Source organism: Myotis myotis, unplaced genomic scaffold (genome assembly GCF_014108235.1).
Source record: "Myotis myotis isolate mMyoMyo1 unplaced genomic scaffold, mMyoMyo1.p scaffold_m19_p_15, whole genome shotgun sequence".
In the NCBI taxonomy this organism is placed as follows: domain Eukaryota; kingdom Metazoa; phylum Chordata; class Mammalia; order Chiroptera; family Vespertilionidae; genus Myotis; species Myotis myotis.
In genome coordinates, this window is record NW_023416319.1 from 15,150,646 (window position 1) to 15,177,082 (window position 26,437).

Below are 26,437 nucleotides of genomic sequence, written 5' to 3' on the forward strand. Positions count from 1 at the left end.
GTGCCCGTTCTGCCTGCCTGTGCCCTGCTCCCCTCCGGCTCAGGCCCAGGAGTTGGCTGACCCTGCGGCAGCCCACGTCCCCTGGCGTGGAGGAGTGGGAGCTCACCGTGCGCGGGGCCCAGTTTCTCTGAGGCAGCCTCGGCGTCCAAGCCCATCCTATAGTCGGGCCATGTGCGCTGGCACCACACCAGGCCCAACCTAAAGGGAACTGAGCAAAGATGCAAAAAGAAGTCAAGCAGCAGGTCCCCCAAAAGCTGAGCACACAGGGACGCCCTGCAGACGCTCCCTGCTCCCTCGTGGAGTTCAGGAGACGCGAGGCAGGAGCACAAGGCAAAGCCAGGGAGGTCTGCAGGTAGCGGTCAGCGATTGTGGCCATGCTGAGTGACAGGGCGCTGGCCAACCAGAGGGTGTGGGAAATTGCTGGGCCTTCATTATCCTGACTGACTTGTTTTCAATCACATCAGGACTTCCTGGAACCGCTGGCCGACCAGGCGCTAGAGGCAAGTGACTTTCCAAACTAGATTTTCTTTCTTTTCACTCATCATGTTTGTGGGAGGGGAGGTGTTGGCAGGAGTGAAGCCCTGTCTGGGCTGAGCCCGGATCAACAGTGGCATCTAGTGGCTATGAGGCTGGGAGCCAGGGATCTGCTCTGCTCAGTGAGGCCCTGAATCCTGAAGCCTCTGTCCTTCGACCTCTCAGTACTTTTCCTACCCAAGCCCATTCCCAGTGAGATCCTGCGACACCACTGTGGGAGACGAGGGAGTGGGAGTGACTCTCAAGTCAGCCTCATTTCGGCGTCACTGAAAGACAAACTCTGCCCCTTCAGGGAGTCCCAGCTTCTTCCAAAAGCGATCAATGCTCCGGCCTCCAGGGTGTCCGTGCAGAGACTGGTGCTTAATGCATCCTGCACACTCCCCTTAGTTCATTAAAATGCCATTAGCCTGCAGGTTAGAGGCCCAGGAGTGGGTCTCAAATGCAACCAGAGGCCTTGCAAATGAGTGACTGGGTCACTAATTGATCCTGGAAACAACGCTCTCCTCTTCTTCCCCTCCCAGGTGAACCAGGAGCTCCGGGCAGTATCGTGACAGCAGGTAGGCAGGCCCTGGACTGCGCATTCCCATGTGCCAGCATCTGCCCGGGCTCTGCCCTAATGCCCCCCGAGAAGCACCGGTCTGAGGACACAGTGCTTGGGCAGGATGCAGGGCTGGGCTCTTCGGGTCAGCAGCGAGGCCGTGGGCGGAGCTTCGACGTAATGAGAACAAGAGAGGAGGGCCCAGCCCGCTCACAGCCTGGCCTGGGTCCAGCACCTCGGAGCCAGGACAGTGGGCTCAGTGTTGCCTGTGTCTTCTGTTTTCAGAGGGGTCATCGACTCTCACTGTCCCAGGCCCACCAGGCCCTCCTGGAGCCATGGGACCCCCAGGACCACCAGGTGCTCCAGGTCAGTCTGTTTTCTTGCTTTGCTCCCAAATCAGCAGCAGGCCTAGGTAGCGTTTGGCAGTACCCGCGTTTCAGTACCTGAAATCCAGGAAAGGAACCGAGGGAGGAGTGTGAGGAGGAGCTGAGGAAGCCCCTCAGGCAGCCTAGCGAGGCCTCGTCACACACCCGAAAGTATCCCACGCCCTGCACAGGCCTTGCTTCACCAGACCCTACAGCACGCGTCAACCGCTTTCCCAAGGTCGCGCAGCTAAGAAGTTTCCTCTTAGAAAACAATTTGATAATATGCATCAAGGGCAACAAAAATGCTAGGAATCTATTTGGAGAAAATTTCCCCAAATTGTTCAACCATAATGAAATTGCTACAAAAATACGAGGACTTAAAAGAAAGTTGCTAGGGGATAAAAGTATTATTGAAAACAGCAGAATGCTCGATAAAGTGTGCTCTGTGATTGCAACAATATTTTTACAAGATGCAAAAAAAAAAAAAGTATAGGTGATATTTTCTATTTTTTCCAAAAAGCCTGTTATTTTGATATATAGATGGGTTTGAACTGTGCAGGTTCGCTTATACACAAACTTTTTTTTTTTTTGGAGATTTGTGACAACTTGAAAAAAACTTGCAAACAAACTTTATGACTTTCTTAATAACATTTTCTTGTCTCTGGCTTACTTTATTGTAAGAATATAGTATATAATATATATAACATATAAAATAGTGTTAATTGACTTATTGGTAAGGCTTCCAGTCAACAGTGTGCTATTAGTAGTCACAGTTTTTGTAAAATCAAAAGTTATATGCGAATTTTCAACTGCACAGAGTCAGCACCCCTAACCCCCATGTTGTTCAAGGGTCAACTCTATTTTTTCATTATCTAAAAATGTTCACATGTAAATGAAGTACATGATTTAACATGACCAATGCAGGTATGGACCAGCCTTCCCTCCTGATAAGCTCCAGTGAGGGAGGGGGCACTGGGGCACGTGGAAGTCCCTCGTTGTTGAAGAACAGTGTCTGAGAGGGTGGTCCTGCCCATCCCAGGGGCCCAGTGCAAGCTGACCTCTTTGGGTGACTGTCCCATGCCTTGTGAGGAAGCTAGGTGTGTACCCAGGAACCACCTTGTCTTCAGTTCTTTCTAGAACTGGGACCCTAGAGATGTGACAAAGCCTTTTCTTCCCCTTTTCTTCCTCATTTCCAGGCCCTGCTGGCCCAGCTGGTCTCCCAGGACAGCAAGGTATGCCACACCTGAGAGAGCACACACCTGGTGGTCTCAGTCGGGAGGGCTTCCTTCCCAGGCTGGACGTGAACCCCGGTCTGTAAATAAAGCGAGACATGCAATTGGAGAAAGGGGGTGGAGGGTGACATGGTTCTTCACCAAGGTCTTGCAAAGCCTCCGCTGCAAGGCAGGGATCTGCCGGACAGGGCGTTGAGGCTCTGTGGCCACCTGGTCAAGCTCAGCTGTTTTCACTGGCCTCGGGCCTCTTGTGACCAGACCCTGATTATGGTGTCCAGAGACTTCTCCAAATACCAAAACACACACAGTAGGGCTCGGGGAAAGCCAGTCCACTTCCTCCTGTTTGCAGTCAACGCTCTGGCCTGCCGTGCCCCAGGCACCTGGCTGCAGCAGTCACCGGAGGGATTTCTGCGGGAGGCATCCACCCTGACTCTGTCTCTCCCACAGGCCCGCGAGGGGAGCAAGGACTTGCTGGTGAATCATTCATTAGCAGCAGCAGCTCCATCTCTGAAGTCCTCTCTGCCCGTGAGTGCCCTGGGCAGGTGCGGGGGGCGGGGGGCAGTGGCAGCGAGGTCAGGACATGGGCCTGTGGCAGCTGCACCAGTGAGTCCTCGGGGCCCCAGATTCGGTGAGGATGACAGTCCTCTGGAATGCAGTGCCCGGCAGCAGGGGCTTTGTCAGCGTGGGGGGTGATTCACGGGATGGGGCAGCTGTCAGAAAGGGTCTCAGATTTCAGGGTCACACAGGGCCTCCGAGTGAGCCAGACACTGGCCAGTGTCGCTGGCAGCAGTACTGCAGCTCCTCTCACGGGGACCAGTGACCAGGGTTCTCAGCCTCAGGCCTGGCCTGGGAGGGTGGACTCCTGGTCCTCCTGGTCCCAAAGTCCGCTAAGGAGCCCAGGTGGAGATGCTGCTGGGCCTCCACCTCAGCACCTGAGCGTCTACACAGCCGACCCTGGTCCAGCAGTCACGTGTACCAGACATTGTGCCATGACATCCACCGAGTCCTCCCAGGGCCCCTGTGCCGTGGCATCTGTCCTCACGGGGCCCCGTGCTATAGGCCATGTGCCTCTGGCTTACAGAGGAGGAAGCTGTTGCTGGAAAATGTTGAGAACATGCCCCAAGTCACCAACTAGAAGTTCGGAGCAGAGATTTGAACTCAGGCTCTCCGACATTGAAGCCATGTTCCTGCCTAGCACTTGCTGCACTCATATGAGCTATCAGGGAGTTTGGTTGTAGCCCTGCCCTGCCTCTGAGCAAGGGCACCACAGCAGAGGGGGTCTGATGTGTGGGTATGCATGGAGCCCAGGGTCTGGCACTGATGATCCTGGTAAGGGGAGAAGCTGGTGGGAAGCACCCTTGTCAGCTTTTGCTCATTTCCGTTTTCTTCTCCCTACAGAGGGTCTTGATTTACGAGGTCCCCCAGGCCCACCTGGACCACCTGGGCCTCCAGGTGAGCATCTCAGGGATCTTTGGAAGGTGGGGAATCATGGGGCACCGGGGAATATAGGCACTTAGTGAGGAAGCAGGCCCTGCTCCCAGGTGCAGGATCAGCTCTGTAAGTTCAGCGTTGCCTTTTCCTCACTCTCTCCTGCAAGACCTTCTATTCCAGGCCCCCGAGGCCCCAAAGGAGACCGAGGTGAGAGCCGTGTCGTAGGGAGTACAGGAGCCTGCATGTGCCCAGCATGCCCAGCTGGTGGCCAGGAGAGTTTGGATGAGGCTTGATGAGCTGGAGCATTTCTTCATTCTCTTGCCATATCCCTGGAGCATGGGGTGGGGGAGGCGTGATGTCAGAAGCTGTACACAGGATTCCTGCCTCTGCATTGGCCGGGTGGGAGGAGAGGCAGGAGCCCCCCCAAGCCATGTCTGTCCCAGCCCTGGAGCCCCATCCCCTCCCCATGGGCCCCTTGAATTCACAATGTCTGGCTCATGTGTATCTCACAACTCTGAGCCTCCTTCCCTCGGGCCCCCCAGGCTCCTGAGGACACCAAGGTAGAGCAGAGCTGGCACCAAACAAAACCTGGGGTGGGGGTGGCAAAAGCTGGTGGTCCAAGAGCCTTTGGCCAGAGATCAGAGTGTGTCTCCATGAGTGACTGAGAACTTACGGGCTCGTGGGTGTGTGTTGGGGGGGGGGGGGGGGTACTACTCTAGGTACTGTGCTCGTGGGTATGGGTGTGTGTGTGTGTGTGCATGTGTGTACTACTCCCGGTACTGACTGTCTATTCTGTCTTCCTCGGGCGAGCAAGGCATCCCAGGGGCCTCAACCTCAGGTAAGTGCTCAGCCTTCACCCCCACCCCATCGCCACCCCCACCCCCACCCACAATGCAGGCTCTGGCTAAAGCCACTCCCAGCCCTGGCTGACTGCACTGTGTATGGTGTTGGCTTCCAGGTTCCAGTTCTCTGGGATTCAACCTGCAGGGACCACCAGGCCCACCAGGACCCAAAGGTGACAAAGGTCAGTAAGGGAGCAGCCAAGAAGGCAGCGAGGAGCAGGAGTAAGGCTGGCTCCCAGAGCACAGAGAGTGACCAGCATATATGTATTGGTGCTAAAGCCTTGAGGGGAAGAAAGGAGAGGCTGAAGGGAGGAAGGGATGAGGATGTGGGGACACACACAGTCTCTGCCCAAAGGGAGTTTGTGGTATCATTGAGGAAACAGAGATATGAGACAACTGTTGAGCCACATGCTGATAGGTGTGGTTGGGCTTAACCAAGGAAGGCTTCCTGGAGGAGGTGATGTAAAAAGGGCTTCTCATTTTGGATTCCAGGTGATCCTGGAGTTCCTGGTGTTTCCTCTCAAGGTAAGAACCAAAGGTGACCGAAGTTCCTTTCCCCTTCTTCAAGGCTGATCATTGCCAATGAGGACATGGATTCATTCATTTATTCAGCTATGACTCAGTGTTGATTAGGCACTTTCTCCATATGCTAGGATCTCTGAGCTGCCTTAAGGTTACATGTTAGTGGGGCAGAAGGGAAGAACCTCTGTGTGTAAAGGTGACTAACAATGCCAATGATACGAGATGGAGATAGAACAGGCCCTGGGAGCTGGGGGTGTTCAGAGATGAGGGAGACTGTGGGGTGGTGAGCAAGCTGCCCAGAGAGGAGTGAGGGTTTGGCCTGGAGAGCTCCCGTCTCTGTGCCCCTTGCAGACAGTGGCTGCTGCAGGCACTCCTATCCTCTCCTTTTGGGGAGCCTTCTCTTTGCCACTGTCCTTTCTTCTACTGAGAAAGACCCTCTCTCCAGAGGGTGGGAGCAGTGCCTGGGCCCCTTTGCCCCTAAGGTGGAGAAATCAGCTCAGGCTTTCTTTCTTCCAGGGGGATCATCATCTGGCACCATGTTTATGCAGGGCCCTCCAGGCCCCCCGGGACCGCCTGGGCCTCCGGGCTCCATCAGCAGCTCTGGCCTAGAGATTCAGCAGTACCTCTCTGAGTACATGCAGAGTGAGTGCCGGGCCAGTCGGGGTGTGTGTGTGTGTGTGTGTGTGTGTGTGTGTGTGTGCGCGCGCGCGCGCGCAAGCACAACTGCATGCACATTTGTGTTGGTCAGCAGTCTGTATGGCCAGGCCCAGGTCTTCCACCCCTGCATCCGAGACAGCGGAGCCATGAGCTCCTGCCTGCTAGCTGCCCACACACACGACCTCAGCCTCACCCCAGCAGACACTCGCATACCTACACACTTGTCCACATGCATACATAGCTACACACTCACTTTCACATGCGTTTATTCCCGACCACATCCCTGTACTCCCCATGGATGTGATTTCCACAAATGTGGGCAACAGAGCTTTGCTAAAAAATGGGCGGCTGAGTAGTCTTGTTGGTCCACAGCCCCCGAGCACCCCCTGACCAGCCGAGGCCACTGCCTCAAGTTTCTTTATCTGTAAGGAGACATCTAGGCTCCCTGCTTGCTCTGCCTTGGGCCCGAGTGTGGGGTGTGGTAGGCATTTCATCCAGTGCTTCAGGTCACCTCCATGGGAAGCACATGCCCACCTGGGCACAGCCTTGACTTTGCTTTGTTTGTTGGCAGGTGACAGTGTTAGGTCTTACCTGTCTGGAGTTCAGGGTCCCCCAGGCCCACCTGGTCCCCCCGGGCCTGTCACCACCATCACTGGTGAGACGTTCGACTACTCAGAGCTGGCAAGCCTCGTCGTGAGCTACTTACGGAGTAAGCCTCTCCCACCCCTGAAATGGCCCTTCCCTGAGGGCTCACTGTCTCTTAATTTGCTGTTGGCTTTGCCTTTCTTCTGAACATGACATTCAAATCTGAACCCATGGTAATCAGGCCCCCCTGGAGCTGGCTTCAAAAAGACTTTGTCAGATGAAGAAATGCTGCATAGCCATGTTCTGTGAGCCTTCTTGCGGCTGAGGGCTGTGTCCTAAATATGTGAAATGGGATCCTACGGGCTGGCGGGATCTGGTAGGCCTTAGGCTAAAGTACCTAGATAACAAACTGCATTTACCCAACAAAATCAAAAGAATAACCTTCCACCTTTCCATGCTTTAAAAACAACCTCCTAATGCCCCCCTCTTGGTTCATCTCCCCCAAGTGGAAACAGCCCGTTGACCAGTCTGATTCTGGAGTAATGGGGGTATTGCTTCAGTGCAGATACGCAGGTAACCCCAGCTTCCCTTCCCGACAGCTTCCGGGTACAGCATCAGCTCATTGTCGGCTGCCTCCATCACTTCTGAAGACATCCTGGCTGCACTGCAGCGTGAGTCTCTTGCAGGGGCTAGATGTGGGAGCCCCTTTGCCTTCTCCTGACCTCCCTTGTCAGGCACATCTTGTCCCTCTGAGCCTTGTGAGGGCTGCATAGGGATAGGGGAGGTGGTCCTTCAGGACAAGGAGCCACTCCCTCACTGCTCCCAACCGCTGATGGAAAGGAGGCAGCAAATCTCCTTGCTTCCAGAGCCAGGCAACGGGCAGCTGCCCCTCAGATACCTGGAAGCTTGCAGATCCCCCCTCCATCCCCCCTTCTCCCCCCCGCCCCCGGGCCTGAGAACCAGAGCTCACATGTCACTTAGCAGCCAGTCTGTGCGGGGAGACCAGACTGTCCAGTGGCCCAGGTGATGCTACCACATCCTTTCCTCTCAGGGGATGACGTGCGTCAGTATCTACGTCAGTACCTGATGGGCCCTCGGGGCCCTCCAGGGCCACCAGGAGCCGGTGGAGATTGGTCTCTCCAGTCTTTGGACTATGCAGAGCTGAGCAGCCGCATTCTCAGCTACATGTCGAGTGAGTATCTGTCCTTTGCAGGCCAGGGTGGTCAGTTCAGGCTGACCTTCCTTAAACTGTCCCATGACCCTCTCCTGCATAGACCCAGAGGGAGCGGCATTCAGAGCTATTCAAACCCGAGGCCTCAGAACAGGTCAAAGAGCCTGGTGAGGGAAGCCAAAATGAGTGTTGGGCACCGTCCTGCATGGAATTTGCACATGACTCCCACACTTCTCTATAGACACACAGTTCTCTATATACACACTTCTCCACACACACACACACAAACTTCTCAGTACACATTCTCTATACAAACACAACTCACATGTACATTTACAGACACACATCTATACATATAATCACACACACTCCTGCATACATACACATACACCTCCATACACACATCTCTCTATACACACACTGGTAGGATGGATATGAGCCCTTTGTAACCTATGCTGTTCCCAGGACTGGGGCCCCCTCCTTGGCATCATTATCCTGGGTTGTATCTCTGCGTTCCTCTTTCTGCCTGTCCCTTCCTACTGCCTCTTCCCTGTCTTGCCCCCACTTCTGGTTACATTGCTTGTCTGGCTTCCTCTCACAGGTGTTTCTATCTGCCTTCCCTATCTGATGTGAATCCATCACAACTTGAGATTTTGTTCCTCAGGTTCTGGAATTAGCATTGGACTTCCTGGCCCCCCGGGACCCCCTGGCTTGCCGGGAACATCCTATGAGGAGCTCCTCTCCTTGTTGCAAGGTAAGGCTGAGCAGGGGACATCTGTCCAAGTGGTTTGGGATGGAAGGCAGAGCTGCCTGGCCCCAGCCATGACCAACTCCTTGCTTTTCCTTGTTATCTCAGGATCTGAATTCAGAGGCATTGTTGGGCCACCAGGTCCCCCTGGGCCACCAGGGCTCCCAGGCAATGCGTGGTCCAGCATCAGCATGGAGGACCTCTCATCTTACTTGCACAGTAAGGCGTGGGGAGCAGGGGTGAGGAGGGCAGAGGGCTGCATTGTTTTTATAAGGGCAGCTGTGGAGTTAAATCCACCTACAGTTACCAAGTCCTCCTGCAGCACGTACAGGGCTGGGCCCTGGGGGCCTACAGAGGGACGTATGAGCTTTGAGGTGCTCAGTCCGTCCCATCAGCAGGCAAATTGGGGAGGGACATTGCTCCCAGGCGCAGCACTGCCCTCAGGGCAGCTCACGAGCCAGTGTGTCATCCATGATCAGGAGCCAGACAGAGTTCAACCCTTAGGGGCAGGAGGGCTAAGGGGTGGGTTGAATGCAACTTAGGATTGGGAGAGGGAGGGCCAGTCAGGGGAGGTCATTCCCTGGTGGTGCCCTGGGTGTGAGTTGTTCCCTCCTTGCCCTCTCCTTCCCAAGAGGGGCCCCTGAGCTGGGAATTCAGCATTCTCACAGAGCAACGCCTGACCTTTTTTTCTCTTGCCTCCTGCTCAGCTGCTGGCTTGTCCTCCATCCCAGGCCCACCAGGCCCTCCGGGTCCCCCAGGCCCTCGAGGCCCTCCGGGTGTCTCAGGAGCACTGGCAACCTACGCAACTGAAAACAGCGACAGCTTCCGGAGTGAACTGATTAGCTACCTGACAAGTGCGTGCCCCTAATGCTGCTGTCCTCTATGCCCCCTTCCCAGACCTTGCTTCTCCCTGTCAGCGGAGCAGAAGGCAAAGGACCCTGGGAGGCCAAATACATGACAGGCACTAGTCAGAGAAAGCCCAGTGCCTTGAAGTTCATATCCTGCTCAGGAGTGTTGAGACTCTGAGAGACCCCCCTTAACTCCCGCTCTTTCTCTCCACCCAGACCTGAGCTCCCACTCATGCAGCTTCCTCCCCACAGGTCCTGATGTGCGCAGCTTCATCGTGGGTCCCCCAGGCCCTCCGGGGCCCCAGGGACCACCTGGAGACGGCCGCCTGGGGTCCATGGAGGGCTCCTACAGTCAGGGCGGCAGCTCATCGGCCAGCAGGAGCACCTCCTACAGCTCTTCCATGGGCATAGGAGGAACCAGTGGAGGCTCCCTGGGTGAAGGGGGAGCCTTTGGCTCGGAAGGGGGCGTGTATGGCAGTGACAGCGGACTGTTCGGGGCTGGCTTTGCTGGAGGTCTGGATTACAACGAGCTGGCTGTCCGGGTGTCCGAGAGCTTGCAGCGTAAGTTGGGGCACTTAGGCCTCTGTGCTGTGGAGGGAGCGGGAGCGTGTGAGCCGTTCCCCATCTAGGCTGCAGAAACTCACCCTCTCATTTTGGAGCACCCAGGTTGTGAGGCCAGCAATTCTGGAGTCAGAAGGACAGGGACTGCTTAGTTCAAGGGGCCCCAGACAAGACCAGAACCTCTGCTGCAGGGAAGGGAGAATATTGGGGTCTTTGTGCTTCGCTTTCCCACTAACTTGTGTGGGTCTCAGAAGTCTTTACGACTATGATGGTTTCTGCTGGGGCTGAGGGGAGGTTGTTGGCTAAAAGGCTTCTGATGAAAAGCCACAGCACAGAGAAGACAAGGAAGCCGCAGCACTTTTCCCTCCTGTCACTTAACCTCCTCTAATTGTGTTGGGAGCTGGACAGTCAGGGGTGCTGTGCTCCCACGGTGAAGAGTGTGCCCACACTTTCATGCTTTACAGGTCAGGGCCTGCTGCGAGGGCTGGCCCACACTGTTCAAGGCCCACCAGGCCGGCCTGGGCCCCAGGGCCCCCCGGGCATCAGCAAGGTCTTCTCTGCCTACAGCAATGTGACTGAGGACCTCATGGACTTCTTCCGAAGTAAGGGCCTCCCCGATGGTTTTCCCAACACACACCTTGCTGCACAGTCTCACATGGAGTCTGCTCCACAGAAACCAGTCTCCTGGAAAACCCCATTATTAACCATGAGATGCTAAAAATCTGACAAATTCTAAACTTTGTTTTCCTCTTACAAGCTCAAACTGTGCCACTACCTATGTGTGAACAAATTCCTTTAGCTCCTCAGCTTCATGGTGACTGCTAGTCTAAGGCCTGTTTTTCTCCTTGCAGCTCATGGAGCCATTCCAGGACCCCCTGGGCAAAAGGGAGAAGTGGGCAGCTCAGGACCCAGAGGTAAGTGGTGGCAGGAAATGGCCACCAGGATCCTGTGTAACAACCTCATGCTGTAAAGCAGCTCCCTTGCCAACGCTATGCTGGGCTCTGCCGCTCCTCCAGGCCTCACACTACTGCTTTACTTAGCATCTCTCTCTCCTCCTAGGCGAGAGGGGCCCTGCTGGGCCACCTGGCCGGCCTGGGCCACCTGGCACTCGAGGGCCCAAGGGAGAAAAAGGAGACAAAGGTAAGCCTCCACTGCCACAGAGATTTGTTCCACAGCATGCCTGGAAAATTAAGGCAAATGTGAATTACTAAAGGCAGACCCTACCAACAATGTAATCTGCACAACAATCAAACAGCCAGCAGGGGAGAAAGGAAAGAGAGTGCCAATGCAGGGAGGAAAAGGAGAACCAATCTGGTAATGAAAGAGGGTAAACAATCTAAATAAATTGATAGTCTTCCGAAAGAGTTTATCTTCCAAGCCAGTTTTGCAAGTAGTCACAGTTGCCATAATTGCCCAAGTTAAAGCCCCCACAGGCCACAAGATATTTTTTAACTTCCTACTCATCTTCTAACTTTCATCTTCTAACTTTCAGGTGACCAAGTCTATGTTGGGCGGAGAAGGAGAAGCATCGCCACCAAGCCATGAGCTACCTTTGGTGGAACAGCCCCCAGACCAGTTCTTGCAATGGCTTATGGTGCTTAGATCAAAATCTCTCCAAAGGATGAAAGCTGGAGTCTCAATGCCTACTGATACAGCACAGCCAGTCAACTACACACTTATTTTAGTCTGAAAAAATATATACATATATAAATAATTCAAAGACACACCATCTGCAACAGCTTCATTGGGTAGACTTGAGTAGCTGCAGTGCTATGGCAGCAGACACACTGCTCTACTATCTAGATGTGAGCTTCTTGGCCTCATTAACACTAGTTCAAGCCCTAACCTAGGAAGCCAATTTCATACAAGTTGGCTCAGGAGTCCTTGAGCTCTGCCTGTAAATGAGCCCAGAAAATGGAAGATGGGGATGGTAGGGGGCATCTTCCTGTGGGCCACACTTAATGGGGGTGCATTCTGATTAATGCTATAAAGCTGTGCTGTCAGATCCTTCCTCCCCTGTTCACTCCGCATTCTCTAGTCACAGAACACAGTTGGCTAAGGAGCCACTCTTGCAACTGAAAAAGTTAAGAAATTCACTTCTCCTGAAGGTGGCTACGGGGTTTCTAATAGTTATTTCTCGCTACATATAGTCCTACTTGCTTAGAAAGTTTGATGGTAGCTATAATCTATATCCATAGGTCCGTGCTAGAGTTTATAGATTCGTTGTACTGAACTGGACTGCAGGAAATAGAAAAAGAAGGGCAAGGGGCAAGAAGAGAAAGAGGGAGGGAAAATAGACTATCTACTGCTAGGGCAGGATGTCACCTGTTCTGCACTTAGCAAATGGCATTGGGTACTGGGTGCAGTTGGTTTTAAGCACTTTTCAATGTCTAAAAATGTTAATGTGGTCTATTAGATGAAAAGTCATTTCAAAAGTAAAATTTCCAATTAAAGGATTTTTTTCCTTTTTTAATAATGTGATCCATCTAACCAAAGTTAAGAAAAAAAAATATTTTGGGTTTGGGTTTGACTCTAACACTATTGCAAATGCAATATTCTGGGACACAGTTTCTGGTATCTAATCATTGAGATCATTAAAGGCAGACCTTCATCTGGAATTAATAACTCAATTTGGGCAATTAGAAAGCATTTGAAGAGTTTCTCTATGCATAAATTACTTGAATTAAACACATGCAACAGATGAGCAACAAGATTACTTTCAGCTAATGTAGTGATTTATCCTGGGGCAAAGGAATTATAATGGCAGAGCAAGTAGTATGGAATATCAAAACACCTATTAAGGAAAAATACACAAACATCAAATGCCCCACAGAAATGCATAGTAAACTCAGACATGCAAATTCAGAAGAGGCTACCATTGGCCCACTTTTAAATTTGTTGCAAACTGTGATGCTCAATTACTGGATAATTTAAAGTGGGGTTAAGTGAAATCTACTTCTACACCTCTATTCTTCTAAAAGACTGAACCATTTATTTTTTATGTGGCCTCTACTGAGTATCTCCTATATTATCCTGGGGGAAAACATGACACTTAATTCCACTATATCAAACAACTGCTAGCAGCAACCACTATTCAAGCACCAAACATTTTATATGGTCTTGTTTGCCTCCTTTTTCATATCCTGATAGTTACCTGATGTGAATCAATATAGGAATTCTAAAATAATGAGTTCATGAGGCCTTCAGAATTTCAAACTTTTTACTTCCTAATGAAAACTTATTGTGTATAATAAATGACTACATTGTACCTTTTTAATATTTTAGTTTTACCTAAAAAGTCTTACCTAAAGTCTTAGTCCATTTAGTTTTGTAATAGCAGTTTTAAGGGTATTATATCCCCTTTAATGATTCTTATCTTGATTACTCAGACATATGAGTTTTTCCCCTACTTAATAGATTTACCTTTCTAAGATATCCAAGGTCTTCACAGAATCCTAAGACCATGTGAATTAGGTGAAAGTCTAAACGTGCTTACCTTCTCTGGACAGGACCCAGAAAAAAACAGGCAGATATGTCCTCAGCTGGATGCCTACAACTCTGAGCCTTTTTGTTTCTATTTAAAAACACACACAAAAGTTAAGAATGAACTCAATAGTGTACGATACTCCTGGATTAGAAAATGACATGCTTTGCCTCCCTCCAGCCAAGCTGAACACTTACCAAATGATGCTGCCTAGTGTCTACTGAATCTTGCATGAACATATCAATGACAAAAAGAGGTTATTTTTAGCAAAAGTGAGGTCATATGGCTTGTGAAATATTTGGTGAGAAAAAGAATCCATCCCAAGGGGGAAAAGGGAAATAAAAAATATATATATATATATATATATACATATGTTGATGGAAATATTGTAAGCACCTCTAATAAGTCTGAAAGGCCAGAAGACCTAGAGGACTGCAAGTGTTAAAAATGTAGGCCCAAAAGAAGCTGCATACTGTTCTCACGTATGACAATCCTGTTTCAATGGTTCTCAATAAAAGACTGCTTTCTCAACATAGATTAAGAAACAACTTTATTTTTCATTTGTCAACCCCATGATTGAAAAGACACATTGCTCCCAAGTAGACAAGAGGCATAATCTGGAACAAAATTTTGAAAATTTAGTTTGTGAAGTTATTACACTGCAAATCAAAGGATCACAAAAAGCTGCAGCCAACATTTAAAACTGGTATAACATTCTACCCAAAGCTTAGTAGCAGAAAGTGTAAAGCTATATCAAAACCATGTCAGCCACAGAAAAGCAACAGAGGCATTAACTGTTGTGCCTTAAACTTAAGCATTTAAAATATCCCATTTCCCATAAAAGAACATTTCCCAGAAAAGAACTGATTTATTTAATCAGAAGGCTATTAGCACTAGAACTAACTCTCCCCTTTCACCTCAGTTCTAGGTTTCCTTTAATACTATCTCTAGCTAATCATTTGACAGAATTTGGCTTCTCAGAAGAGACTGTCATTTAAGCGCAGTGTGGAATGGGAAAAGTGTGTAGTTACAAGGGAACTTAGAGGAGTACAAAAGACAGTTGCTTCTGAAACTCGCTGATGCTTGAGAAATCAGAGACCCTCCATTAAAGTGGGTCTCATATGCCTGAGAGCTTTGTGCTTGAGGAAACACTACTTAGAGGTAGCTCTGGTTCTGGTTTATATTTAATTACAGTTTGCTGTATCCTGTTAGAGGAAAGTTCTAATATTTTCAGCAAAGTATAAGCACTCAATTTCCTCCTGACCCACCCTATAGCTTCCCCATAGAAAAGGGTAAGAAAAAGCTTAATTGTGACTCCACATAATATAGCAGCTAATTCAGCAATTCACTCAACTATGGATTGACAGGACTAGGAAAGGCAACCTGGTGCAACGAGCTCTAAGAGCTAGACCTGCAGAAGTGTGACAGTCTGGTGTGTCTACAGCACACAGGGAGAAGAGGGAAGGGTGAGCAATTAGGGTACACATATGAACAATTTCTTTTATGCATTTCACAGCACATTCTGCCACAGCAACAACAACCAAATCAGGAATGGATTTGACTGTATTCTTTGATTTCAAAGAAGTCTGTGCCCCTCCCCCACTGCCCATCTATACTACATGCAAGAAAGAAAGATCACTATTATTTATTTGAATACAGGGCCTAAGAAGAAATGGGCATGGATGGGTACAAACAGCATATTCTGTAACAAAACACTTTTTGAAAAGATTTATGTAACTTTAAGTATTAAAATGAATGTTTCAGCTCTATATATGTATCACTCTGTAGTCCTTCGGACACATGAATATGGTCATATTTGAAAGAAGACTCAAGCATAAATACTGAATCCAAAGGGCAGTTTTAAGGGAGATACCAACAGTTGCAAATAAACTTACCAGAGTGTCAACCGTTCTACTCTGAACCTCTTTCCTTTACTCAATACCCTGAATGTCAAGTTGAAAGGAATAAAAAGAATCAAATATTCAGACCAAAATGAATTATGTGCCATAAACTATTTAGCATACAGAATATAATTTAAATGATACTGAAAAAATGTCCACTGAAAATTTCAAAGGAGAGCATTCTTCCTCTTTCCCTCTTAAAATAAATCATTAAATACACTGAGTAACTTTATACTGTCATTTTTATCATAATATAAACAATTTCCATCATCCTGAATATTACTTTATAAAGATATATATTTTAAAAGGCTTTCAAAACATTTTTCAACCCAGCATTTGAGAATAAAGCATTAAAGGAGTTTTGTATACAGTAACACATTCATGTGATAAGTGTATGAATTTACAACCATACATAATATATATGTATATATATGTATATTTTATATATATATATAAAAACAAACTTGGCCAGAAGTTAAGGCTACCTACAAAGTTGTCAAAGTAAATTATGCTTGTCAAAATAATTACAAAATGAAAATCATACATGCATTTAAATCCTCTAAACCACTAACAAAATAAGGTTCAGCATTCAAAGTTTTCAAATTAACTGCAAGAAAGTGCTACAGATATTTACATTTCCTTAATAAGTGTTCCCACAGTTACATTTAAATTTTCATCAGCATCAAATGTAATGTAACAAAAACTGAAACTTGTACAATTTGGTACCTGGTACTTTTAAAAGAGAAAAGGTTGCAAATGGCAGGCAGCATCACTTACTGTCTCACACAGCACAGTACAGTTCATAATACTGTTTGACCTGACACATGCTTGAAATTTTAAGCCTCTAGAGGGACTAGGAGTGATCATTTCATTAATAATTACACATATCAGCAACCACATGGATAAAGGTTTCAGGCTTTCCCACTCAAATAATTTAAGCATGGAACAAAATAAAACCAAAATATAAATGACTATTTCAAAACAACTAAGTCATTTCCAACATTTGCCTAAATATTTTACTTAATTTTTTTAAAAAGTATTCTGAATAAATGCCTCTTTTAAAATCAATTTCAGAAAATACATTTATAAATATAACTCAGCCAGAAGGCCTCTGACAGTTTTCAATGAACAGAATTTGCTGAGATGGGAAAAGTCATTTAACTAGCTCATGTATTATTTTAAAAAATAAGCTGGGAGAGCTAAATCTTTTTTATTTTTTTAATTTGGTGAATAATACATTTCCAATTTGGACATCTAAAAATTCTCTCTTTTTTTCATGTTTTCAACCTTGTACACCACGTTTAGGATGAAAATTTTTATCAAATGGTAAAAGAACCAAGATTTTAAAAATTATAATGCTTAATGCTAAGGATGTTTTGTCCCTGTTGAATCAAAAAAGGAAATCCCATTTTAGACTCAATTGAAATTTAGTGTTTTAGGCACTATTTTAATAAAACTAGCACCCTTGAATACTAGCTCAGGCCTAAACAGGTAATTATATTAGATTACTGAAATATTTTTTCTCTTGTAAAAGGGTTTGTTGATATTTAAAGATAAAATTGATTTATTTAATGAATCAGTATTATATTTTGAGCAATTCATAGGTTTTTCATGAGAGCTGATTCACCAAAAGAAAATTATTCCAACTCTCTACAGCAGAGTTCCAACTACAGAATTCAGGCATCAATGAGAAAACGATATTTACTAATACTCAGTGAAATAACAGGTTTTTTAAAATAACTTTAAACATTATATTTCTAAGAGTTTTTTAGGTAACAGCGTCTAAAGAACACAATCTTTAAGATTAATATACAAAATCACCTTAGGGAATTACTGCAAAATGCTTCTATGCCAACATGGCCCAGCATCTGTCTTAGTTCCTTTCCCTTCATCTTTGCTAAATAAACAAAACAAACAAAAAAACTCCTAGAAGGTGAGGCAGATGATTGTCTTCATGCACTCTCTAATGTAGACTGTGGCAGAAGATGAAGAGAACAAAATTACATATTTCAAAAGCCAAACTAGACCACAGAATACTTCCCATTGTTACGATCCAGTGGAATGCAAGCTAGGGATAGGATAGAATTTGGAAATTCGGCTCTGTGTTGATGGGTTAAGGCATTCAGACTCCCCAGTCATTTTAAAGAACACTTCCTGTTCCTGCAGTTTCCTGGCAAATTCTTCTTCCAGTGTCTTAAAAAGGAAGGGAAAAGGAAATTAGGCACTGGTATTTCAAACAGAATTTACTTTGGTGGCCAAGATAAAACTATTTGCCCCAAACCCATTCTCTGTATGTTATCCTACGGAAGACCAGACTGCGCAATAGTTAGGATCAAAGGCTGTGTACAGCCCTAGGTTCAATTCAAGTCTTGGCTCAGCCATACTAATGGCTAACTTGGGTCAATTACTTAACTTCTCTATCTTACAGAATCATTTCATTCTTCTGCTATAAATAGGGAAAACACCACCCACCTCACTGGGCTGCTGTGTGAGGATTAAATGTGATGATGATGTACTTAACACATACTTGGTACTCAGTAGATGGCACCTACTATTATCTGTCACTCCCATGTGACTTACTATTGTCTATTTTTTATTTTGATTATTGATGTGCATGTTTTTTCTACCACACTGGACTATAAATTGTTTAAAGTTAAAACCTAAATCAGATTCAACATTATATCCCCATAATACAGAGCAAATTGAAGTGCTTGCTAAATATCTGAGGTATCAATGACTTTGCAGAAAAGTGATTCAGGGATAAAGTGCTGCTACAGAGGTACAAAGTATAGAAGAAGATGGAAGGATACAAGAAGGTTTCTCAGAAGAAATGAAACATGAATTTAGTCTTGAAGTCAAGATAAGAAATTAATAGACGGGATGGGGAAGGCATGCCAGACAAAGAGCTGAAACAATGCAGAGGCAGGAAACTGCAAAACTGGTTTGAATAACAGTGATTATACCCTATTAGAGGCCTAGTGCACAAATTCGTGCACCAGTGGGGTCCCTTGGCCTGGCCTGCGGGATCGGGCCAAAACCAGCTCTCCAACCGCAATCCCCCAAGATGTACCGGATTGTGAGAGGGCACAGGCCAGGCCGAGGGACCCCACCAGTGCACGATCAGGGCCAGGGAAGGACGCAAGAGGTTGGCCAGACAGGGAGGGACCGCAGGAAGGCTCCAGGGCATGTCCAGCCTATCTCCCTCAGTCAAGATCAGTCCAGCAGCAAGCTAACCTACCGGTCGGAGCATCTGGTGGTCAGTGCACATCATAGTGACTGGCTGACCAGTGGACTATCTGCCCCCGGTGGTCAGTGCATGTCATAGCGAGCTGTTGAGCAGCCTTAGCATATCATTAGCATATTACGCTTTGATTGGTTGAACGGATGACCAGATGACTGGACACTTAGCATATTAGGCTTTTATTATATAGGAAGGAGGATACTGAAACGTAACCTGGGATCAAAGTGGTTAGAGGAAGATGAAGCTAGAAAGGTTGACTGTGGCCAATGTATGGCACTATGAAGGCTTAAAAGTCAGACTGAGCCCTGGCCAGTTTTCTCAATGGTTAGAGCATCTGTCTGTGGATCAAAGGGTCACAGGTTTGATCCCTGACCCCAGGTTCGGGAACGTGAGGAAGGCAACCAATTGATGGGTCTCTCTCACGTTGATGTTTCTCTCTCACATTGATGTTTCTCTCTCACGTGGATATTTGTCTCTCTCTCTCTTCTCCCCTTCACCCTCCCTTACATTGAAAAATCAATGGAAGAAATATCCTCAGGTGAGGATTTTTTTTAAAAAAGTCAGATTGAGGTATTTACATTTTTTTCTGAAAGAACTAAAGATTTATCAGTACCACTATGACAGTATCAGAAATGTTCTTGAGGGTAAATATTCTGGTGATGGTAGGCAAGTAGGAAAAAAGAAAAGAAGCTAGAGACCGGAAGGCCATTAGGACATTATTGAACAATGTTAAGCAAGTAGTAAGATGATAATATGAAAAAAAGAAATATTATGATTGAATGTGGGGTATCATGGAAATAAAAAATAATTCAGGTTTCTAGCCTAGATGTCAAGAGAACAGGAATGTGGGAAGAACATCTGTTGGTGAAGGGACTATGGAGAGAGGGAAAAGGTGAGACATAGATGAAGAAAAAAGGATGTTAAGTTTAGTTTTATCTCCCCTGAGTTTAAAATCTTTAGTCAACATTCAACAGGTGTATAATGACCATTATAATGTGCAGGAACTATTCTAAAAGTTAGGGATGTACCGGTGACCAAGCGATAATGTCCCTGCTTTCAAGGAGCCTACATTCTTGTGAGAGAAGACAAACAATAAACAAATGTATCTTGTGGTGATGAATGCTATGAGGAAAAACAAAGAAAGGTGAGGGTATAGAGAGTGTTTGAGGTGGGTATGGAGTCTATTTTATATATAGCGATCCAAAAAAAGAACCTTTGATGAAATGATATTGGAACAGAGGCCTGAATGAAATGAGGAATGGAACATTCAGGTGGAAAATGGGAGCTCTGAGAATGAACCGATAAAACAATAAACAATCTACACTAATAAAAGACAAAGATGCTAATTGACTGTACCTTTGCTATGCCCAAGCCACGCCCACCAGCCAATCAGAGCAAATATATGCAAATTAACCCAACCAAGATGGCAGCCGGCAGCCACAGAGCTGAAGCATGTAGGAGGCTTGGTTGCCCCAGCGATGGAGGAAGCCAAGCTTACTGCCTGCGGCTGTGGCCTCCGCAAAAGGCAACAAAGTTTCAATTATAGAAGCTAAATAAATCCCAGATACCTGCTTCTAGCCAGCCTCCACTGGGAGCTTGGGTGGCTGGGGGCTGTGGCCAGTCTGCAAACAGCCATCAGCCCCTCACCCAGACTGGCCAGGCACCCCAGCAGGACCCCCCCACCCTGAAGGGGGTGTGGCCAGACTGAAAACGGCCCTCTGCCCCTCACCCAGGCTGGCCAGGCACCCCAGTGGGGACCTCCACCCTGAAGGAGCTGTAGCCAGCCTGCAAAGAGCCATCAGCCACTCACCCAGGCTGGCCAGGCACCCCAGCAGGACCCCCCCCCCCCCACCCTGAAGGGGCTGTGACCAACCTGCAAACAGCCCTCAGCCCCTCACCTAGACTGGCCAGGCACCCCAGCGGGGACCCCCACCCTGAAAGGGCTGTGGCCAGCCTGCAAACAGCCATCAGCCACTCACCCAGGCTGGCCAGGCACCCAGCCTGAAAACGGCCCTCAGCCCCTCACCCAGGCTGACCAGGCACCTCAGCGGGGACCCCCACCCTGAAGAGGGTGTGGCCAGTCTGAAAACGGCCCTCAGCCCCTCACCCAGGCTGGCCAGGCACCCCAGCGGGATCCCCACCCTGATCCGGGACACCATTCAGGGCAAACCAGCTGGCCCCCACCCATGCACCAGGCCTCTATCCTGTATAATAAAAGGGTAACATGCAAATTGACCCTAACAGCAGAGGGACTTGGAATCACTGTTCACTATGACACACACTGACCACCAGGGGGCACACTGGTGGTCAGTGTGCTCCCATGGGGGAGCTCTGCTCAGCCACAAGCCAGGCTGACGGCTGCCAGTACAGCGGTGGTGGTGGGAGCCTCTCCCGCCTCCTCAGCAGCACTAAGGATGTCCAACTGCAGCTAGGCCTGCTCCCCAATGGCAAGTGGACATCCCCCGAGGGCTCCCGGGCTGCCAGAGGGATGTCTGACTGCCAGCTTAGGCCCAATCCCCTAGGGAGCAGGCCGAAGCCAGCAGGTGGTCATCCCCCGAGGGGTCCCAGACTGTGAGAGGGCACAGGCCGGGCTGAGGGACCCTCCCGAGTGCACAAATTTTTGTGCACCGGGCCTCTGGTAATAGCAATAATAACCATTCATTGAACCCTGACCACGCTCAAGTACTGGGACCACTGCTGTGCATGCAGCACTTACTTTAACTGTCTTAACCCCACTAAGATAAATTTTACAAATAAGGAGAACTAGAGTTAGAAATGTTAAATAACAAAATTAATCAGTGTCAACAATGATATTGTAATCCAGATCTGCATGACTTTAGAATTTGTGCTCTATACAACCCCTACTATACAAGTTTTGGGATTGTCCTTAAATATGCAACAGTTGAAGCCATGACTAGCTATGAGGACAGAACTAAGGATGTAAAACTGGGAAATGTTTACACTTCAGGTGCCTGGATGACAAAGAAAAGGTGATAAAGAGCACAAAGAAGAGAGTGTATCACAAAAGTCAGGCAAGAAGAGAATTTTAAGAAACAAGATTTATAATCAGAACAATTAGATAATGTCATAGGACCTGGTTATTACCAACTCACTTGTGACCAGTTAAAGTTCAATTTGGGAGTTTGAAGTGAAAGCTAGACTGCAAAGAGTTAAAAGAAACTAGAGAAAGAGAATTCTCACTGTTTACCCTTCCATGTCTTTTGAATTCTGAACCATATGACTGTATAACCTATTCAAGAATTTAAAAATAAAATTTAAGTTAAAAAGCCACACTATCAACTGACTTGGTCATTTCACTTCCTCTAGAAATGTTAACACATAATAGGTGCTAAATTCATATTACTGTAATTCAGTGATTGGATGAATAGAAGAAAGGAATGGTTGAAATGTACAGCAGGCAAGAAGCCCAAGAGAAAATAAAGCTTTAAGTTTAGAGTTAACAAAGGGAGAGGATCACATAGTGATAACAAGAACTGAATGGTTGACCAACTGGACCAGACTATCAGACAGCCAAGTGCAAATAAGGAAAATGGGTAGGTGGTTAGATAAAGGCAGGGAAGCCATTCCTATTTTATTAAATTGTCAATTTACATAACACCCCATGGCCTTGCAATCTGGCTCCCTGTCAATCTGTCTAGACCAAGCTGTCATTACTTCCTTCTCCCCTTCTCTAATGCCTACACATATGAACACACTCCCCTTATGGGGAGCTACTTATAATTTCTGTACACATTACCTTCAGTCATTTTCTTCTCTGTGCCTAAATTGCCTCGTCCCACCCCAATCTGTCTGTTCACCCAGTAAGCTCTTACTCATCCTTCAAGCCCCTCTTGGCTTACAAGGCATCTCCTCTCAGAAGCTTCCCTGAGTCCCCCACGAAAACCTAAGCACTCCTCCTCCTTGGCTTGCACACTGTGCTCCTCTCCCCTGTATTTTGAACTTAACTCCTTCACTACAGCAATGATCCTACTAATCTGTAATTGCTTGTCACCAGATTCTGAACCTTTGGGGAACAGAGATTTTGTCTCCTCTCCCCTGTATCTCCTGCATCTGACACTCATTAGGTAAAGAGCCAATAGCTGGGAGGATGAGTGGATGGATGGATGGACGGACAGACGGATGCAAACATTTTAATTAAAACTTTTAAAATTACCTTTTTCCTAGGCCTCAATTTCTCTCTCCATTCCTTTAATTCCTGGCTGTGCTCCTCATCTAACTCCTTTAGTTTCTGAGTCTCATGCTCAACCAATAGATGGCATTTTTCATTCTGGAAATAAAGTTTGGGTTAAAAAACTTCAGATCAACAAAGTAACTTTTCACAAATACATTATCTTCCAAAATAATAAATTATTCATCAAACACTAGGCTACTACTGAGGTTCAAATTCTCCTCTAAAAACCAAGAGCCAAGAATTAGGAAATGAGTCATAGCTTCATCTTTGCAAGTTTAGAAGCTAGGTCTATTACCATATGAAAAGAACTTAACTAGGTAGATTAGTTTGATCCTGCTTTTCCTTTCTAAGGTTTACTCATAAAACTGACACTTCAGAAGGCAGCTTGTATACATTTTACCCGTTGTTACCAAAATATAGGATTCAGAAATCTTCCATTCTGGTAAATTAAGCAAATATGTAGCGTATCCAAAATGCATACACTACTCTGAAATTCTAAACATTTTAGGCTATCTACTAGATTGGGTTGCGTATTCCAGGTAAGGTTCAAAAACAGTCCTCTCTAAAGTAATCTTTAAATTTCTTAGGGAAAAATTCTCATATATTTAGTTTATCACCTTTTTCATGAACCTAGAAGAAAATAAGCTATTTCTCCCTAAATGAAATTTCAAATTCAGAATCTGGTAATGAAACTGCTTAGATCATTCTGAAAACTTTGTTCATCTTCTTTGCAAAATATACTAAAAATACTCAATACTACTTTTGAAAGACTCAACTTCTTAGGTTATTTATAATTTAGCTTCATGCTATATTATAGTTACATATAATACAAACAAGTGCCTATGATACTAAAGTGATCTTACTTTCGGTCTGTAATAGGAAACAGATTCCAGCATTTTCATGAGTAAAGTGAAGCTTACTTTGGTTAGCTATTATTTTCCCAAACCCGGTGATGCTCATCTATTACCAGCTTTGTCTTAGAGCTTCCATATCTAACCTGCAGCTGATGCAGCTCTCGGACATTGGCTTCACACTGCAACTGAAGATCCCGCATTTGATTTTCATGTTTTTGATGCTGAGCCATCCTCTCATTTTTCTGCCTCTTTTCTTCTTGAGCAGCAAACTGTAAATAAGAAAAATAAAAGCAAATATGGTTAACAAGCAATGCAATTTCTTTATCTTCCAAAGGTATAATTAAGAAATTTACTAAAGCTTAAAGTACAATAAATTAAAGATGCTTGTAATAATATATTGTGACTCAAGCTGGAGTCTATTTTATGGGGAGGGGAGGACTTCTGATTACAACCTTGTTCCTCCCATCAGCTTAGTGACTGACCTCAGTTAATTTGTGTGTGTGACTTCTGAAATATAGTGAAGCCTTATGTTTTTACTTTAAAAGTTGTCCAAGTCATCTCATTCCCAAGGCTAATTTTAGGACCACTATAATCCAGGACCTGGTGTGGGGCATAGGAGAGAAGGCTCTGCCCTCTGTGGCCATCACCCTAGAAAAACTAAGTTGGTACATGCCATATATCTACCCCCAACCCACAGAGCCAAAGTGAACATCAATAAGTGCAATAAATGTTTACAACACAATCATGTGACCCTTCTAAAAGTCATGCAAATATTCTTAACCTAAAAGAGAAGACAGTAATTTGCTTATTTACCTGTTTAATTTTTTCACGGTCCTGATCTGGTGTAGCCGTTGAGTTAATTCTCAAACTTTTCTTAAACATGGCCATTCGAGTCTTGGCTTCACTACGTTGAATCTTAGGCAGTCTTGCTCTTTCTTGAGTCTGTCTGTTTTTCAATTCCTCAATAAGCCGTTGATTGTAACGCTGCATTTGTTCTGTTTCCTAAGAAAGTTTTAAACAGAATCCAGTTGACGTAGATATAATTTAACACTCAGTGCCCACGCATATGTTCAAACATGCCATTTTGTTGTTGTTTCCCAAAATTACTCTCTCCCTTATTGCATAAAAATCAGCAAAATATTAGCCAAAAAATAACTTCTAGGAAAAATGAAGCTATTAGTAATAAGAGTCTTATGTTGAAGCTCTCTTTTACTAAGTATAGGGAGTCCACACTTTTAAGATACATGAACCACAAATAGAGCCACAATAGCTACTTTTGAGAGAACAAGATGAAGATTATCAAGGCCATTAGGCATTATAATTAGTTACCTTCCATGGAATTTGTAGAAAAGAAGTTTGCAATCATGATCGACATACAATTAATTACTCCAAACTTCATCAAAGACATTTTAGGATAAAATAAAGAAATCTGAAACGCATTCTCTAAGACGTATAAGTTTCAAAAATGAAATCCTCATTCTGCAAACTTTAAAATGAACAAAAAAGTAAATAAATTTTCCTTTCATTAACCTTCTCATGGCGCTTCAGTAACTGATGTCTTTGCATGAAATACTGATCTTTAAGTTGCTGTTTGAGCAGCTGGTGTTTTTCTTGTAAGTGTCGTTCTTCAAGCTCCCAAATTGCAGCTTCTCGAGCTAGAAAGAAGAAAGCAATTTTCAAAATGTCATTTTGATCTTTTTACTAATGTACTTTGGATTTCATTTTTTTACATAAATTTACATAAAAGTTATCTATATACACTTACATACAAGCTGACATTCTGAGCTATAAATAAAATATTACCAATGTAAAGATAACATCTATTACTACTTTCAGTTCTGTTCTAATGTCCTATAACAGAGAATGCCACACCCCCAAAACCAAAATTCTATTTAATCATCTTCATGAGAAATTAAAAAAAAAAAATCTAAGCTATTACTTAGGGGAAATAAGTGGTTAAAATCCCGTTCTATCATGTAGCCATTAAGTATACCAACAATTATAAGACATAATGAGTATGTAAAATTATTCAGGTACATTTCTAGCATCATCTGGACAAAAAGATGTTTTAAGGAATATATTTATTTTCACTTGAACTGTCATAACGGAATTCTATAACTCACAGTATTTTATAAATTTTTTCCTCTTATTTACCTCAACTTTATCTATCCCTATACCACTCTAGCAAAGGAAAGCATTCAAATAATTTTCAAGGTATAGCTCCGCAATGTTTTTGAGATATCATTTTATAGGTACACATATGCTGCATAATTTCATATACCTCTCATGAGTTGCTGCTTGTTATTCAGGCACTCCCTCTCAATATTGGCTAACTCTGCCTTCTGCTGCTGGATGATCTTTTTCAGAGAGCCATCTAATTCTTGTTGTTGCTTCTGAACAAACTCTTGTTCCTATTAGACATAGTTAACCATCAGTTAAGACGTATTTACTGAGCAAAACATCCATTTATCTGTATGACTGTATATATTAGTGGTTATCAAGATTTCTAAACCAAGTTTCTAAAGTTAGTGAAATTTTTTAAATACCAAGATTACATAGAGTATAAATGTATTAGTCACCCAATTCAAGCCTATGAAAAAAGTACTAGAATACATAATATTCTAAACTCATCATTAAGACTAACACATACAAAAGAAGTCTATTATCCACTCATAATTAAAATGCCCTGTTACACTGGCAACTTTGGGAAAATAATAAATTTACATCTTCT

The 26,437-nt window shown here is 45.6% G+C and overlaps 2 protein-coding genes across 4 annotated transcripts in view; one reads left to right on the forward strand and one right to left on the reverse strand.

Annotated features, from left to right (window-relative positions):
• Positions 1-13,864, forward strand: part of COL17A1 (collagen type XVII alpha 1 chain) — a 49,209-nt gene extending 35,345 nt beyond the window's left edge. Inside the window, exons 33-53 of the mRNA XM_036336068.1 lie at positions 465-500; positions 1,056-1,091; positions 1,358-1,438; positions 2,634-2,669; positions 3,117-3,194; positions 4,068-4,121; positions 4,915-4,938; positions 5,059-5,124; positions 5,435-5,467; positions 5,981-6,106; positions 6,693-6,830; positions 7,306-7,377; positions 7,758-7,898; positions 8,542-8,631; positions 8,734-8,844; positions 9,333-9,479; positions 9,726-10,034; positions 10,499-10,636; positions 10,886-10,948; positions 11,094-11,174; positions 11,527-13,864. Coding sequence (XP_036191961.1) covers positions 465-500; positions 1,056-1,091; positions 1,358-1,438; positions 2,634-2,669; positions 3,117-3,194; positions 4,068-4,121; positions 4,915-4,938; positions 5,059-5,124; positions 5,435-5,467; positions 5,981-6,106; positions 6,693-6,830; positions 7,306-7,377; positions 7,758-7,898; positions 8,542-8,631; positions 8,734-8,844; positions 9,333-9,479; positions 9,726-10,034; positions 10,499-10,636; positions 10,886-10,948; positions 11,094-11,174; positions 11,527-11,579 — 1,913 coding nt within the window. The 3' untranslated portion in view covers positions 11,580-13,864. The remainder of the gene's footprint in view (positions 1-464; positions 501-1,055; positions 1,092-1,357; positions 1,439-2,633; positions 2,670-3,116; positions 3,195-4,067; positions 4,122-4,914; positions 4,939-5,058; positions 5,125-5,434; positions 5,468-5,980; positions 6,107-6,692; positions 6,831-7,305; positions 7,378-7,757; positions 7,899-8,541; positions 8,632-8,733; positions 8,845-9,332; positions 9,480-9,725; positions 10,035-10,498; positions 10,637-10,885; positions 10,949-11,093; positions 11,175-11,526) is intronic.
• A 187-nt stretch (positions 13,865-14,051) lies between these two features.
• SLK (STE20 like kinase) overlaps positions 14,052-26,437 on the reverse strand; it is a 53,258-nt gene continuing 40,872 nt past the window's right edge. For all 3 annotated transcript variants that reach the window (XM_036336071.1, XM_036336069.1, XM_036336070.1), the window contains 6 exons: positions 25,988-26,117; positions 25,237-25,361; positions 24,520-24,708; positions 23,850-23,975; positions 22,835-22,948; positions 14,052-17,612 (listed from right to left, as the gene is read on the reverse strand). In XM_036336071.1, coding sequence (XP_036191964.1) covers positions 17,466-17,612; positions 22,835-22,948; positions 23,850-23,975; positions 24,520-24,708; positions 25,237-25,361; positions 25,988-26,117 — 831 coding nt within the window. In that variant the 3' untranslated portion in view covers positions 14,052-17,465. The remainder of the gene's footprint in view (positions 17,613-22,834; positions 22,949-23,849; positions 23,976-24,519; positions 24,709-25,236; positions 25,362-25,987; positions 26,118-26,437) is intronic.